The sequence below is a fragment of the Paroedura picta genome, chromosome 4 (genome assembly GCF_049243985.1).
Source record: "Paroedura picta isolate Pp20150507F chromosome 4, Ppicta_v3.0, whole genome shotgun sequence".
NCBI lineage: Eukaryota > Metazoa > Chordata > Lepidosauria > Squamata > Gekkonidae > Paroedura > Paroedura picta.
Window position 1 is genome coordinate 68,941,842 of NC_135372.1, and position 15,668 is coordinate 68,957,509.

The 15,668-nt window shown below is 39.0% G+C and overlaps 1 protein-coding gene and 1 long non-coding RNA gene across 3 annotated transcripts in view; one reads left to right on the forward strand and one right to left on the reverse strand.

Annotated features, from left to right (window-relative positions):
• The window catches only part of LOC143835520 (uncharacterized), a 73,091-nt gene that overhangs the window by 23,707 nt on the left and 33,716 nt on the right, over positions 1-15,668 (forward strand). The gene's annotated exons all lie outside the window — the stretch shown is intronic.
• MSH4 (mutS homolog 4) overlaps positions 1-15,668 on the reverse strand; it is a 60,978-nt gene that overhangs the window by 17,893 nt on the left and 27,417 nt on the right. For both annotated transcript variants that reach the window (XM_077333300.1, XM_077333299.1), the window contains exons 7-13: positions 13,049-13,221; positions 10,855-10,922; positions 9,671-9,745; positions 7,683-7,747; positions 6,149-6,318; positions 5,527-5,663; positions 749-852 (exon numbers count right to left, since the gene is read on the reverse strand). In XM_077333300.1, coding sequence (XP_077189415.1) covers positions 749-852; positions 5,527-5,663; positions 6,149-6,318; positions 7,683-7,747; positions 9,671-9,745; positions 10,855-10,922; positions 13,049-13,221 — 792 coding nt within the window. The remainder of the gene's footprint in view (positions 1-748; positions 853-5,526; positions 5,664-6,148; positions 6,319-7,682; positions 7,748-9,670; positions 9,746-10,854; positions 10,923-13,048; positions 13,222-15,668) is intronic.

Here is a 15,668-nt window from a genome sequence, read left to right on the forward strand (position 1 = left end):
TCTGCTTATTAGCAGGCTTACTAATTATATATACACTAGCTTCAAAGGCCGTTCCTAAGAACGGGCCTTAAAAGGGTCTCCTCCCCTGGCCCCTGGCCAGGCAAGGTGGCTTTGGGCGTCAGCTCGCAACCATATCAAGTGGTGCACACGGGGACTGACCTGGGACAGATCTCCTTAGCAGTCAGTCAGCAGGCCGGGAGGCCCTTGTTAACAGGCATTGCTTAGCAGTTAGCGGGCCCAGACTAGCAGGCCAGGAAGCCCTCGTTAGCAGGTCCTCCACCAAGGACCCTGTGCTCAGGGCCCGCTTCCCTTACCTGCTGCTGGCTCCAGGCACTGAGGTGAGTCTGAGAGAAAAGAGGCTAGAGTCCTGAGAGCAAAGAGGCTAGAGGGTGAGAGCTGCAGGGCAGGGCCAATCAGGATGCAGGCATCTTTGCTGGCTGCACACTGATTGGCCCTATTCCAATTTGGACAGCCGGACACGTTCCACCCCCCCAGGCTGTTTCACAAATATATAGAGGAACCATGGATAAGGATAAAGCGGGAAGTTGGCGGCAGCAGGAAAGGCAGTAGGGGATCTAAAAGTTATGGCCTTTGGGGAAAAGGTCAGAAACTTGGATCCAAGAAACAGGTTATCAGTTCTAGTTTTAAATGTCTCAATCAGCTAGGGAAATAGTTTTAAAAGCCTAATGAGTAACTTTGCATGTAGCACAATAAATATAGTTATAATAACAAACTGAAGTAATCTCACAAGTAGGTCATGTGATAAATTTCTCTCAAAGACTCCTTGGATCTTTCATTCATTTTCATTAAATCTGGTGAAGTAAAGCTGTACACATTTTTCACTTTAGTAATCTGTAGAGAAATTTAAACCAAAAGTCAAAATTTGCTAGATAAGCTAAGTACTATTCCAAAAAACAAAATAAATTTCAGAGCATGAGTCAAAACTGCTTTTGTTAGTTGTTTTTCAGCTAAAAATTAATATAGAATGAACATGAGATAAAAATACCCAGTGACACAATAATTAAAATGCAAAGAACCAAAATGCCACACAGTTCAAATTTTTGTTTAAAGGCAGTTCCACCCTGCCAACATTTGTGCCTCCCCAAAGGAGAAAAAAAATTGAGAGCAAATAAGAAATCTACACACCACTTCTTCATTACTACAATATGTCTTCAAATTGCAATAAGCAAGTAATTTGGTGAAGTCAGCCCTGAAGGGTTATTGTTGTTAAGCTGGTAAGCTCTTAAACTGTACCTATATGAGTCCATAGCATATGAGAGCAACACACACTACCCTCTTGAATCAAGCTGAACCTATATATTCACTAGTGTCACCAAATGGTCACTGGTGGGATTGCAGCCATGAGGAGTGGAATTTCCCAGGCACATGGCTGGTAGATCCTCCTTCAGGAAGAGAAGCATCTCCAGCTTGCTGGGAGGAAGGAATTTTCCATCTTCTGATGCGTAGGCCTAGCCCTGCTTTCTAAGACCACATTAGGGGCTTTCAGTGCGTTTTCTTTGTAGCTACTTTTAAGCTTGTGTGCACTGCTTCAGTAAGAAGACTGAAAGAGATGAATATGATATTCATGTGTAATCTTTCCAGTAAAATTATTCCTTTTAAATCTCAAAGAGCCTCATCCACAAAAGGTAACTAATAACTGCAAAAACACTGTTCCTCTGCAGTCCTATTTTTCTGGAGGGATCGAGTCTAGCCCAAAAATCTGAACAATATGCCACAACTGAGATATTGAAGCATAAGGTCACACTGTAAAATTAATACATATTTACAATTTATTTTCATCTTGCATAATTCATTGCCTCCACAATTATTCTGGATAGACTATTCCAGCACATAACAACCTTCAAACTTCCTTCTGATTTCCAGCACTAGAATTTCCACCAGCTTTTGGCTGGTTTTGTCCCTACACTGCTTCAGTTTATCCCCTGATTTCTGAATGCATTTTTTTCTGGGTCTTTTACCTTGATGTTTTCCCTAGAAGCCAGCTTTGAGCCAGGTTTTTCCTAGTGTGTAATTGTTTTATTGGTTTACTTTGCTCACCCACTTCCAGCCCACTTTTCAATGACTGGATTCTCATTGTCATTCAATCATCCTTCATTTCTCTCTCCCTCCAAACATTAGTGATAGCAATTTTTTTAAGGTCGTAAAATATCAATATAATTCTGTATTGTTATAATGATAGTTTAAGCAGGTTGTTTGAAGTCCTAGCTTTCATTTTTTAAAAGTCTTTGGCCCTGTAATACCCTAGTGGAGCCCCCTTGGGGTCGGGCCCTTTAGCTGTGATGCACCCAAAGAACACATGCAGACCAGGTTGTTATGTTGGCCCTATCTGGGCTCATGGGATCTATTGAGGATGCTTGCAACTTACAAGCAACCTCCCTCCTTTTCTTTGTCCCTCTCTCCTCCTCAAGTTGAACCAGCAGGGGCCACTGGAAGTACCGCATGGCATTCAATGGCAGGCTGAGAGCTAACTTCTCCCTCCTTCATTTGTCCTTCCCGCCTCTGCTGCTTGCTCCTTTGGTGGTCCTGTCTTCTCTGGCATGACAGGACTCAGGTGCAACTGCCTCCACCTGAGATGCTGGTGGACCCTTGGTGGCTGAGCTGTTGTTCTGGCCCACTGGCGGGTAGGTGGGCCCAGGGTTCTCCATCATCCACTGGGGTGTGGCCTCAGAGTCTGGACTTCCAGCTGGAAGACCTTGACAGCACCTTTCTCATGGAGATTTAAGAAAAAAGGCATATTGTTGCAAGAGAAAGCACTCTAAAGCAGTGGTTCTCAACTTTGGAGTCCCAACCCCAAGTGGGGTCACATGGCCCCTTCCACAATGTTGCCAGGTTTGGTGGCCACTGTGATGACGGGTGGCAGCGGTAGCAGGCAGCGGGGGGGTGTGGCAGCAGCCGGTGGTGGACAGTGGCGGAAGAGCCATGGCACTGGCTTCCACCAAGCTGCCTCCAGCTTGTTCTCTACCTGCGCGCACGCCTGAGCATGCTGCCCCTACAGTTGGGGTCGCGGCCTGATGGCAGTTGAGAAGTACTGCTCTAAAGACTTGCCTTTTAAAAAGATAAAAGCATGGAATTCAGAGAACCTGCTTAAACTATCATTACAACACTACAGCATAACACTGATGTGTTTTTATTTAAAATTAAGTGATCAGTGTTCCTTCTAAACTATGCATGTAAGCAGTCACTCATTAGGAAGGCAAGCTTTTTTTTGTACTCTGCTTTTTACTACCTGAAGGTGTCTCAAAGTGGCTTCACCTTCTCTTTCTCTCCCCACAATAGACACCCGGTTAGAATGAGGCTGAGAGAATTCTGAAAGAAACATGAATTGCTGCATGTGGAGAAGGAGTGGGAAATCAAACCCGGTTCTCCAGATTAGAGGCTTCAACTCTTAACCACTATAGTCCTTAGTGATGCTACTGAGATTGATCCAAAGGAAAACTGGAGCTACGCTCAGATATAAAGACTCTTTATTTTTCTTCTGAATCCAATGATAAAAAGTCCTGGAAATGCCCTAGGATGCCTAAACAGATGAATGGAACTGGAATAATCCCTCGATCTCTGTAGAAATATTCCCCTTATTTAGGGTTTAAAGTTGGAGGCAACAAGTACTGATAAGGCTACCATGGCATGTGTGGATAAGGGATAACTGAGTGAGTAGTGTCAGATCTGACAGGCAAGGGAAGTTGCTCTAGGCCAGTTTCAACCTCTGATATTGAAGGAAGTGGTGATCAGGAGTGCATATATGGTGTACACAGTAGCAGGAGAATCGCTGGTTGTTGCCTGCTCTGGTTCTGGCCCTGGGGTTTGTTGTTGGCTTGTTAAAGAAGAAGAAGAAGAAGAAGAAGAAGAAGAGTTGGTTCTTATATGCCGCTTTTCCCTACCCAAAGGAGGCTCAAAGCGGCTTACAGTCCCCTTCCCATTCCTCTACCCACAACAGACACCCTGTGAGGTGGGTGAGGCTGAGAGAGCCCTGATACCACTGCTCGGTCAGAACAGTTTTATCAGTGCCGTGGCGAGCCCAAGGTCACCCAGCTGGTTGCATGTGGGGGAGTGCAGAATCGAACCCGGCATGCCAGATTAGAAGTCTGCACTCCTAACCACTACACCACATGGCTCTCAATGTCAATGGAGACTTTTGCCTATGCTTAGTCTTAGATTTCTTCTTCTTTTTTTTGCTGGAGGCTCAGAAGTGCTTCTCTGAGCCCTCAACAGAGATGGGAATCAAGGTTTTCTTTAGATTGAATCTGACTGAGATGGTTATTATCTTGGACACAATGGAAAAAATATCATCCTGTTATGGGCCTTCAACTACAGCAGGTAACATTCTCGCTGGGAGTTCTAGCACTGACAGAGCCTCCTACTACAAGCCCATTCCTTGTGGGATTTTGGTGTGAATTGTTGATAATGTTTTCATGAGGAGACATTGTAATTTTCACCTAAAACGAGAGACTAAGATCATGCGTGTCCATTTACAGCATCTTAGTTCCACAGCAGGAACATTTCTTAAAGGCAGTCTTTTGTACCATGACCTTGAACAAGATATGTGGAGCCAAGAGTGTTACCTTTCTGATGGTAAGGGTACCCCAGATATTACACAGGTGAAAATAACTGGAATAGTGCTTCAAAAGTTTCAAAAAAATGTTAAAGCTCTGATATTGCCTCTGCCATTATTCCTTTTATTTTTCTTTTTTAAAGAAATGAATACAATTGCTAGGTGTCCTCCCCTTGCAGCGGTGAAGAAAGAACTGAGGGGTAAGGGGTGTTTTCCTTCAGAACATGTAATCTTTGGGTGAGAAACTGAGTGAGCACTACCTCCCATTTGCTTATCTAGAAAGTTCTGCTTGGCTGGTTCTGCACATATAGAGTCAAAATGTGAGACTACACAGAAGCCACAATGATGAGTGACACTGATAACAACAGAACCCTCCCCTGAAAATCCTCATTATTTAAGCTACACGTAGAAAAAAATAAATTGACTCCATAAGTGCAAAAATGCACAGGTTGTAAATCATGTGGAAGAACCCTGTCCTAACTGATTCCAATGCTTATGGGTCAACTTCAAAGAAAATACAGAAAAGGTTCCAGTTTTGTTAATGATGAATCTGCCATTTGTGTATTTAACTAATACGTTTTTCTCCCGCTACAGTTATTTTCTCTGATATGTCTGTGGATTACCCTTCAGTGCCCTTTTCTCCACCCTAAACAGACCAAACTCTCTTGATTACAGCCAATAAATTCTCCATACACTTATTCCTGTTTCAAATTTCTCATCCCTATTAGTGATGTTTTTTCCTTTGTGAAACAGGATTCTGGATTAGATGGACCACTGGTATGATCCAGCAAGTCTCTTCCTATGTTGTTATGAGCCTCATATATATATATATATATACATATGACTTCTTTGTAGATTCATCCTATTGATGTTTTCCCATCCAAAAATTCTGCTTTCATTTCCATCTAAATTCATGAACTTTAGTAAATAAGGCTTAATTTATATTAACCACACACCTTTGAAAATTCTGCAGGAAGCTGACCATTGTGTATTGATGGGCAGTCAGCATTCATCTGAATAAAAAATCCCCGAGCTGAACTAAAACTTGTTTTCAATGGGAGGTTGTGTTTTTCTGAAAGCTGTGTTATCATTCCTTAATACATGAAAAATAGAAACATTTTCTAATAGTAATGCATGAACAAATGGGTTAAAGAAACAATAAAAATTATCATGAATATAGCCAAAAAATGCATCTCCATATTTACACATTTTCTTTACACACAACTGCTACATTGGGTAAGTTGCTCCTATGCAATGCCATTCATTACAAACATATTTCCTACAGAATCCATCTGTGTCTCAGATAAAATGAATCAGAAACTTCCTCTTGCCTGAGCTTGTTGGGGAGGGGGGTTTCAACTCCTGCCTCTTTCTATTATTAATATTTTCTATGCTTTCATCTAAATAATAGAGAGTTATTTAATTATCAAAGCTGTTTCATGAATACGTTTTTTGCATGACTTTCCTTCATTTCAAACTGGCATATGAAAAATAAGTTCCTAAAAGACTGGATTACATGTTAAAAAAACGCTATGAATGACCAATAAAAAGCTATCAATTCTTACAAGCTTGTAATACCTGCTATATCATCCACAATTTCAGTATATGTTTTTCGTGCTATATCAAGGAATTCATTGATATTAGGTTTCACTGCATAGCACTTCTGAGTTCTCATATTCAAGCATCCTTTCGTATATCTCGTATCATCATTAATTACAGTTTTAATCTTTTCAAGAATGATTCCGAATCTATAAAATTATAGAAAACTGTGGAAATATCTATATAATTGTTTTATAAATATTATAGTTGTCCACATATCAAGAAATTACATTATCCAAATCCCACATCTGTACAGAAATGAAAATAATGTGATCATGGTTAAAAGTTGCTCTAGAACTATTGTTATTTTAAAGACCGTTTAGATGCAAGCAACATTTTATCTGGCAGAATTAATGTGGGTGTAAAGTTTTAAGAAAAACGAAGTGTTCCCTTGGAGAAGGCATTTAAAGCGACTGCGAGTCCTTTAAATGCCTTCAGAGTTCACTCAAAGCACCATTGCTGCTTGCAAAAGGCGTTTACATTTTAAAGAGACCACATTCACTCCTTTGTTGGAAACAATGGAGGAAAGGGAAACCTTTTTTTGGAGCCCATAGAATTCGGACCCCTTGGTTTAATCTTTTTCAAACTTAGAGGTTTTTTTAGGCGACGGACCAGCAGTTGTACTGTAAATTTGGTGCCTCTATCTCAGAAAACAGCCCACGCAGGACTCCAGATTGATTCTCCATTATAGCCTATGAGAACCCTTTACTATAATTTTTAGGTATACCTGAATTTTACTGAATTCAACTACATTTTAGAAATACTGGTAAATACTGATCTCTTTTGTTCAATATACCCAAACCTGAAAAATTCTGGTTTGGAGTTTTTTGTATACCCTAGTCAGCATTTATCAGATCAGGCTGCCAAGGCTGGTAGCAACAGGTGGCACATGTTAATAAACTGGTTTCTTTAACATCTTGCTTGGTTTTTACAAAATTGTTCTGATCACTGAAACTAATCTTAGGTTTTTTTGTAAATGAGAATGCAGTTTATAGAATACAATACAGAAGCATTGTTAATCAAATATTTGTGTCCACCAAAATATTTTTCACTAAGGACAGAGGTTACAGGCAAATATGCAAAGAGGTTTGCAGAACAGAAGCCTCCTAATATGACATCCATTTGGAAAAAACAATTTTCTCTGAAACCATAAAACAATCAATTTTTTAAAATTGTCCCAAACGGATCATATTAAGAATCCAACATCTTGCAAAGGAACAAATCAAAAGTTAAATTAAGAGCTCTCATGCTATTAAAAATCCTACATTTTACAAACTGCTACCAATTCCTAGACTACAATGCCCATGTGGCAATACAGAAATGATTAGGTGGTACATAAAATGCAAACCAATGTACTACTCATGATAGGAAGTGATTTTTGAGCATTTATGAATGCTGCTTCTATATGGAAACCCAATTACAGTTCAAGCCACATATGTTCTTAGAGTGCCAGTCAATATTCCTTATTTTATCAGAGTTTTGAGACAAAATATTGTTTTTATAATAACAGTACCTATTGTCTTCCAGAGAACTATAGTAAGCCTTTAATAATGGTGTCATGCAGCTCTTTAGAGCATCCTGTTAAAATTAACATGAATAATTAATATATAAAACATATGGAAATATTAATGGACTATATAACTTTTCATTTACCCAGGTATGATTGAAATGACAACTAATATAATCTATGTGTTAGGCTATTAAATATAAATTAGAAACTCAATAAATGCTGAATCTATAAGTATCAGAGAATCAACTCTAAATCAATACATTTTTACTAATCTGAAAAATAACGTTTAAATTTAAAATCATATGACTGGAATCTAGCATTCTATTCAACTAAGGACAGTGCCTTCTTCACACACTGAAAATTTCAGGAAATAAACTATAAACATAAAGAAATGCCACATGTGAGCTAGAGATTAACTAGTTTCAAATGCAGGTAATTGTAAGGACTGAGAATCTTCAAGGGAGAAAGAAATGAGAAATCAGGTAAAAAAAACAATGGGGCTGGCAGATTAAGAGCTCAGTCTGTGCTTGAACATTCAGTCGCTCAGAAAGAGAAATAAGGGCAATCACCACTTTACAGGACCAGGATTCCTATGGGTTCCTTGAGTAGCCCAGCCTATGAGACCTAAAACATCATCAAATTACGCTGGCCTCCTGTCAAAACCCCTAGTTATATACCATCTTGGGCTGGTAGGACTTTCCTACCTCGTCTCTTTCCCCTTTCAAGGTATTTCAAGAACTAGGCAATTAATTATATAATTGTTTTAGAATGTTTTAGATTTTAACTATTTTACTGTATATATAAATATATTATTTTATATGTTTATTATGATGCAATCTGCCCTGAGTCTAAAGAGAAAGAATAGAAAACAAGTACAATATTTTTTAAAAACCCTATTGGTCCTAGGTGTGTAGCAATATCACCCTCTGGGCATTTGTGATGGTGGTACTGTAGTATAGCAGGTGATTAGGGATCATTCTCCTGAAAAAGTTCCTCAGTAGCAAAGACAAATCTGAGTCCCTGGGTCTACCAGAGCTTCTAATTATAGAACATCTTGAATAATACAGATATGATATGATATGATATGATATGATATGATATGATATGATATGATATGATAGGGAGGCAAGGCTTTGCAGAATCCTAACTTCAAATATAAGTTGAAATATGTCTGAATTGTTTTGAGCCTGAGAGAGAAAGAGATCTTAAGGTTGTATTAAATAGCTCAATTAAAACATTAACTCAGTATGTGTCAGCACTGAAAAAGACAAACTCCATGCTGTGGATTATTACGAAAAGGAACTTAAAATAAAATAAACAATATTGTAATGCCCTGGTGATCATCAGTGGTGAGGCTTTAATTGGAGCATTCTGTGACGTTCTGGTCACTGAAAAGGATATTGTAGAGCAGGAAAAAGTACAGATCAAGGCAACTAAGTTTATTAAGGGGCTGTACCACCTTTTCTATAAGAAAAGAAACAGTCTATGCAGTTTAGAAAAACGATGACTAAGAGGGGACATGATAGAGATTTATAAAATGATACATAGAATAGAGAAAGTGAATAGGGAGAGCTTTTTCTCCCTCTGCCATAAGATTAGCATTTGAGGGCACCCATGAACTTGATGGGTAGTAGACTCAGAACAGACAAAAGGATGTATTTCTTTATTCAAAGAATGATTAAAATGTGAAAGTTACTGAACATAGGGATAGCTACGAGCGTGGATAGCTTTAAAAAAGGATAAGACAGATTCATGGAGGACAGGTTTATCAGTGGCTACTAGCCATGGTGGCTAAAGGGAGCTTCCATATTCAGAGACAGCAACCTTCTGAATATCAGTGCCAGGAGGCAGCATCGGGAAAGGCCTTTGGCCTCTATTTTCTGTTTGCCAACTTTCCAGACTGAAAGAGGTTGCTGGGCTAACTTGACTACTGGTTCTTCTTAGGTAATCAGCATAAAAATATACATTTACATAGTTTCTGTGTTCAATACCTTAAGAGGCTCTACAAGTTCCAAAGTATGCTTTAGACAGATTAAATTTGTGATCTTTGATTCAGATGTATTAGCCTGTTAGAAATCAGAATGTATAGAGTTATTTGTTTAGCAAAGGGTAGCCTATACAGTGTTGTACTTGCTATCATTACCAGTGGCTCAACTATTTATGTTTCAGCAGCATTAATAGAGGAGGTTTGTTAGCAACTGATCCCATTCAATATTCGGTATCAGCATAAGATAATGGCCTATAGGCCTTACTGGTATAGTAATATTTTAGACGTAAAGTAGTCTATATTCAGAGTACAATATAAATGCAGGTTGTGATTTCCCACTATTAACCTCCTATGTTTTCAATTCACATTTTGTTTTTAATTTAGATACAAAAGTGCTGAAGTTTGACTACAAAATCAATTACATTTTTATTCCACTTTTCTCCCAAGAAGCTTATGGTGGCTTCTTTGTTTCTCTCTTCCTCCATTTTATCCATATAACAATTCTGTAAATTAAATCAGGCTAAAATAGAATGACTAGCCCAAGATCACCGGCAGGCTTCAATACAGGTAGGAGATTTCAATCCAGGTCTCACCAGACCTAGCCCAACACTAACCCAGGAGTCCTCAGCATGGTGTCTGTGAGAACTATGCCATCCACCAATATATTTCCTGTCCCCTGCCAAGTGATGTTAGAAAGTGGGTGGGACCTGGCAGGGATCTTGCTCAGCAAGGCTTTTGATTGCTCACTGCAGATCTAATTGGCTATGTGAATTAAAATAATGTTTTGGTGACAGCTACCACCACAGTGGTGGTTTTATTTTCTTTCACGCTTCTCTTTCCCCATCAATGTTTTACCATTACTCTTCTTGTCCCCAGCACTTGGCCTTGTTTTGTGTGAGGCTCCACCAACCATGGCACCCTTTTTTTTTTTGCAGTCTCCACCTTCCATTGTAGCCATTTCATTGTTTCACCCACCACCATGTGTTAAAATTCCAAAAGTCCACATGGGCTAAAAAAGGTTGGGTAGCCTTGCTCTATCATTTATACAACAATGTCTCTCATAAACATACATTCAATGCTGTCAGCTGCTCAGAGCCTGCCTGCACCGAAAACAGGATGAAATAGCAAGAAGAGGGAGATGATTGACAGTTATGCATTATTTATCATATAGAAGTATTTATAACGTACCGTATCCTGTTTTGGAATTTGAACTAAAACTGAAAGTAGCTGTTCAGTGTCCAGAAATCTTGAAATAACTATAAAAAAATGGCAACGAACTCATGCAGCTCAATCCACATTTCATTTAAAGCACAGTATTGTCATTTCATCTAATGGATATTAGTAGGGAGAGAAACTGCTCTAAAACTAAACTACAGAGACAGTGTAATGGTGTATAGACAAGAAAGATCATTGTGCAAAATAACCTAACTTGATTAATTCAGACGTATACACAAAAGTTTTACTAAAAATGTGTATATTCCTTTAAGAGAGTGTAAATAAAATCCGATTTTTCCAAAACCATATCATATTATACATTCACCACTGATGTCTATACAAAGACCCAGTAAACCTCAGTTTTGCCACATCTCACTTCCTCAGTGGACCCACACTACCAGAAGGATAAATCTAAAAAAGAAGAGTTAGTTCTTATATGTCGCTTTTCCCTACCCGAAGGAGGCTCAAAGCGGCTTACAGTCGCCTTCCCATTCCTCTCCCACAAAGAGACCTCAATAGAAGCCATATATCCTAGACTAATTTTTCACAATTGTAATATTCTATGTAGCTAAAAGAAACATCTTTAAATCTGAAAAAGCTGTCATGACCCAGGGTAAAATTGTATGCACATCAGTTTTAGAAAAAATAGACTTTATTTGCACTCTCCTGAAGGAATTTATTTATTTATTTATTTGTTTATTTATTTAGATTTCTATACCGCCCATTTCTTTGCAGCTCTGGGCGGTTTACACAGAACATTATAACTTACATGAAACATTATGCAGACTATAACATCAAAACAACTTTCAAAAATATCAAAAGATTACAAAACCACAATTATAATCTAATAACAATTAACAGTAACTTTGGGAGAGTCATGGGCAGGCATCTGGGGGGACCACCAGGTGTTCTGAGTCAGTCGGCCTCAAGCAAATGCCTGGTGGAAGAGCTCCCTCTTGCAGGCCCTGCGGAACAGTGGAAGTTCGGGCAGGGCTCTGATCTCCTCAGGAAGCTCATTCCACCAGGTGGGGGCCAGGACTGAGAAGGCTATGGCCCTTGTTGAGGTCCGACGCGCTTCTCTGGGGCCAGGGATCTGCAGCCAGTTGGAGGTGGCGGAGCGTAAGACTCTTTTGGGTGTATACATTGTATATATACATTGTTTTTGGTAAAACTTTTGGGTGTATGTCTAAATCTAAAACACAATATAACCAACAGTACTACCCCAAGCAGAGTTGCCCACTTCATCCTATTGACATTGGTCATTCTGTCACTCTGCATAGGACTGAACTGTAGAGCAGGATCTATATCAAAATATGAATACCATTTATTATATAAATTTGATTGCTATGTGCGATGTTCGTATTGTTGAGTCTAAATGAGTACATTTATTTATTTATTGGATTTATATACTGCCGTTACCAACTGAGCTCATGGTGGTTTACAAAGAATAAGGAATAAGGAATAACCAACCTACTTGAGCCCTGACCTGGACAATTTTGTCATATGGGGGGGGGGGTTGTTGTTGTTAAAAATTAGGTGCTTTGTATGTCAATTATGCTAGGTACGCCACTGGAGCTGTGCACCTGATTCAAGTCAGGTAAAGGAATTCAAAATGGAGGGGTGGGGACAATCAGAGAGTTGAAGGGAAAAGATGCAACCAATAAAGGATGAGATACGTATACCAGGAAGGACTCTCAGGGCAGGGAATGTACTTTAACAGGGATTTTGCAGCCCCCTTGAACTTGCTGGAATGCTGCAGTGCTTCTGTATGTTCACAACTCACCCAATACCTCCCCCCCAAAAAATCATCCCTCAGCGTGACAGGGAACAGGCAGAAACATGACCGGGAAAAGGTATGAACTGATCACACTGATAGCATGATCATCAGACACCCATGAAATCTCAAAAGGGGGCTGCAGTCTGACAAATGCCAAAATTCCATAAATTTAAGAGTGATGCAGGGAGCTTTACCCTTCCTCTTTAGCACTGAAAAATGTTATTGTAGGTAGGTTAATCACACTCATGCCAGCTTATGAATAGAAAGTTAACAGCAGAGTATTTTATACTAGCAGAGAAATTATACATTAATTCTTTTCTAATAACACAGAGGAATATGGCTTATCTTTTATTACATATTTTAACCTTTTGCAAAGTATTATTTGATTACCTGACTGAAGACCAAAAAACAGTTCCTCATCCTGGAGGAGTTCTTGGACAGAATCCAGTCTGGTGTTAATAGTATCTGCATCAATAAGAGGCTCTAGAATATTAGACCGAAGTCTTCGGCTTCCACCTGGTGTTTTAGTATGATTTAGAATGCCAAAAAGAGTATGACCATTCCTTTGAAAACAGCATATGTTTGAAACAAACACCTCACAAAATGAAAGTGATAAATGTCAAATGAAATATATATTATTATTATTATTATTACTACAGCTGCTAACATATGCACAGATGACAGTTGAACGCTGGCAGGGGCTTATGGGAATTGTAGTCCATGGACATCTGGAGGGCCGCAGTTTGACTACCCCTATCCTACACCTGTGAAAAGCAGAGTATGGAGCAGCTTCAGTATATCCTTCCCATGTCAATCTGGGCAGCACACTAATCTATTTCACTGTTGTTGCATGAGGTACATTGTGATTCTCCTCTCCTGTACCACATCTGGAAACATTCAGCAACTTGCAGCTTCCCAGAACCTGGCATGCAGGTTCCTTTCAGCTGGATCAAGAATGGCACTACAAAGATCTATACTGTATGTTTCCAGGTAAGATACTGAAAAGCCTTAACATTCAGTGAGTGGCCAGCTACATGACAGAGCACTCAGCATAGTAGTAGTAAGCTGAGCACAGAAGCAAGTGGAAAGTAAGGTTATGCTGAAGAGTAAAGTTATGCTGAAGAGTGGTGTAAAGGAAGCAGAATAAAAAAGCAATAAGAATTTAGCCAACTATTATGCCACAAGTATATATAAGTTTTAGAAGTTTCAGCATATAGACATATATTTGTTAAAACTCCAAGTCATGCATTTTGCCTAGTATTGTGTGACATTAGATACATTAAAGGCTTACTTTAAGTTAATTATTTCCTCTTTTTTGCTGAGAAACAAAAACTATTTATTTGAATAAAATAAAAAACATGATATAAGGAAAAAGAGGAAATAATTTATTCAGATTGTGCCAGCATCAGTATTGTTGCAACAACAAATTAACAAATGAGACAAAATATGAAAATAATAGTGAGTGTAGAATTTAAGACTTTCCTTCCAAATCACTTCTGAGATTAAAATTGTCTTCTGAAGCTATTTTTCTAAGAAGTGAAAGATGAAGGCACTGAATGTATTCCATGCCACTTTGACTATTCAGAAACTGATATAATGAATATTCTAAAACTAATGCCACTTATGCTTTTGAAAGCAAACAGAAAAAAAGGTTGATATAGAAACAGACTGCAAATTTACTACAAATACTAAACGCAGATGATGCTGTAGTGCTGTCCCATTCACAAATTGGCTTAAAACGCTTACTGGTTCAATTCCTGGACTTCTGTGAAGTAAACAAACTTGCTCTGAACTTGGAGAAGTCAAAAATTGTGGTTTTTGGAAAGCCATGGAAGCCTCTTGGAATGTAGGAGGTAACAACATTGAACACGTTAAAAGCTTCAAATACTTGGGAATATTTTTTCACCATAATGCGAATTGGGCTACACAGAGGAAATATGCAATCACATCTGCAAAAACGAGTGCCCTGGCAATTACACGTTTCTTTTACATCAGTGATAACCAGTATGTGCCAGCAGCCCTCAAAGTATTCAATGGGAAACTATGTGCCCAACTGCTCTATGGCATCCCTATTTGGATCAATGCTTTTAACCAAGCAGTTGAAAGTCTCCAATCTGTCTTCCTTCGTAAAATCCTTGGGACCCCGAACTGTGTCTCTTACGCAGTCTAGAAACCAGCCAAAGACTATTGGAAACCAGAGCATGGTTGTTAACAATCAAGTTCTGGCTTCGCATTCATTTTAGATCTGACCCCAGTCTAATTTCCCTTATGCTATCTGAACGAGTCATCTACTTGGTTGAGAAACATTGAGGGAAAAATTAAATCTATAGGAATCTCTTTATACTCCTTGTATCTGGTATCTGAAAATACTGCATTTGATTCAATTAAACGCAGACTGTTAGACATAAAACTACAGGAACTTAGCAGTAAAGCTAGAAACGTTTACTCGCCATTGAGCTTGGGGATCTCACCAAGCTCTTAGCCCCTAGCTGCATAGTTCTACCATCTAATCATCCCGTAACAGCATAGAGCATTCATGTTAGCTAGAACTAATGCTCTACCCTCTGCTGTTCTATATGGGAGATTTCAACAGATCCCGCATTCAGCTAGGTTGTGCCCCTGTGGACAATGCTGTATAGAATCAATTACACACGTTTTCTTCCATTGTCCATTTTATTCCTCGATCCGAGCTAAATTTCTTAACTCACTGCTGTGTAAAAGAGAACTGCATTCAGATGAATGTAAGATTCAGATTCTTTTGACATCCCAGAACCCTGATATAATTGAACCAGTTGCAAAGTTCTTATATCTTGCCATGAGAAATCGTGAATGTATTATGTCTTACTCTAAAGCATGATCTTTGCCTCTGTTTTCTCTAGCAGTGGATCCTTTTGCATTTTCCCTTCTTATATTGTACTTTTAAAAAGGTAAAGGTATCCCCCTGTGCAAGCACTGGGTCATGTCTGACCCTTGGGGTGATGCCCTCCAGCGTTTTCATGGCTGACTCAAT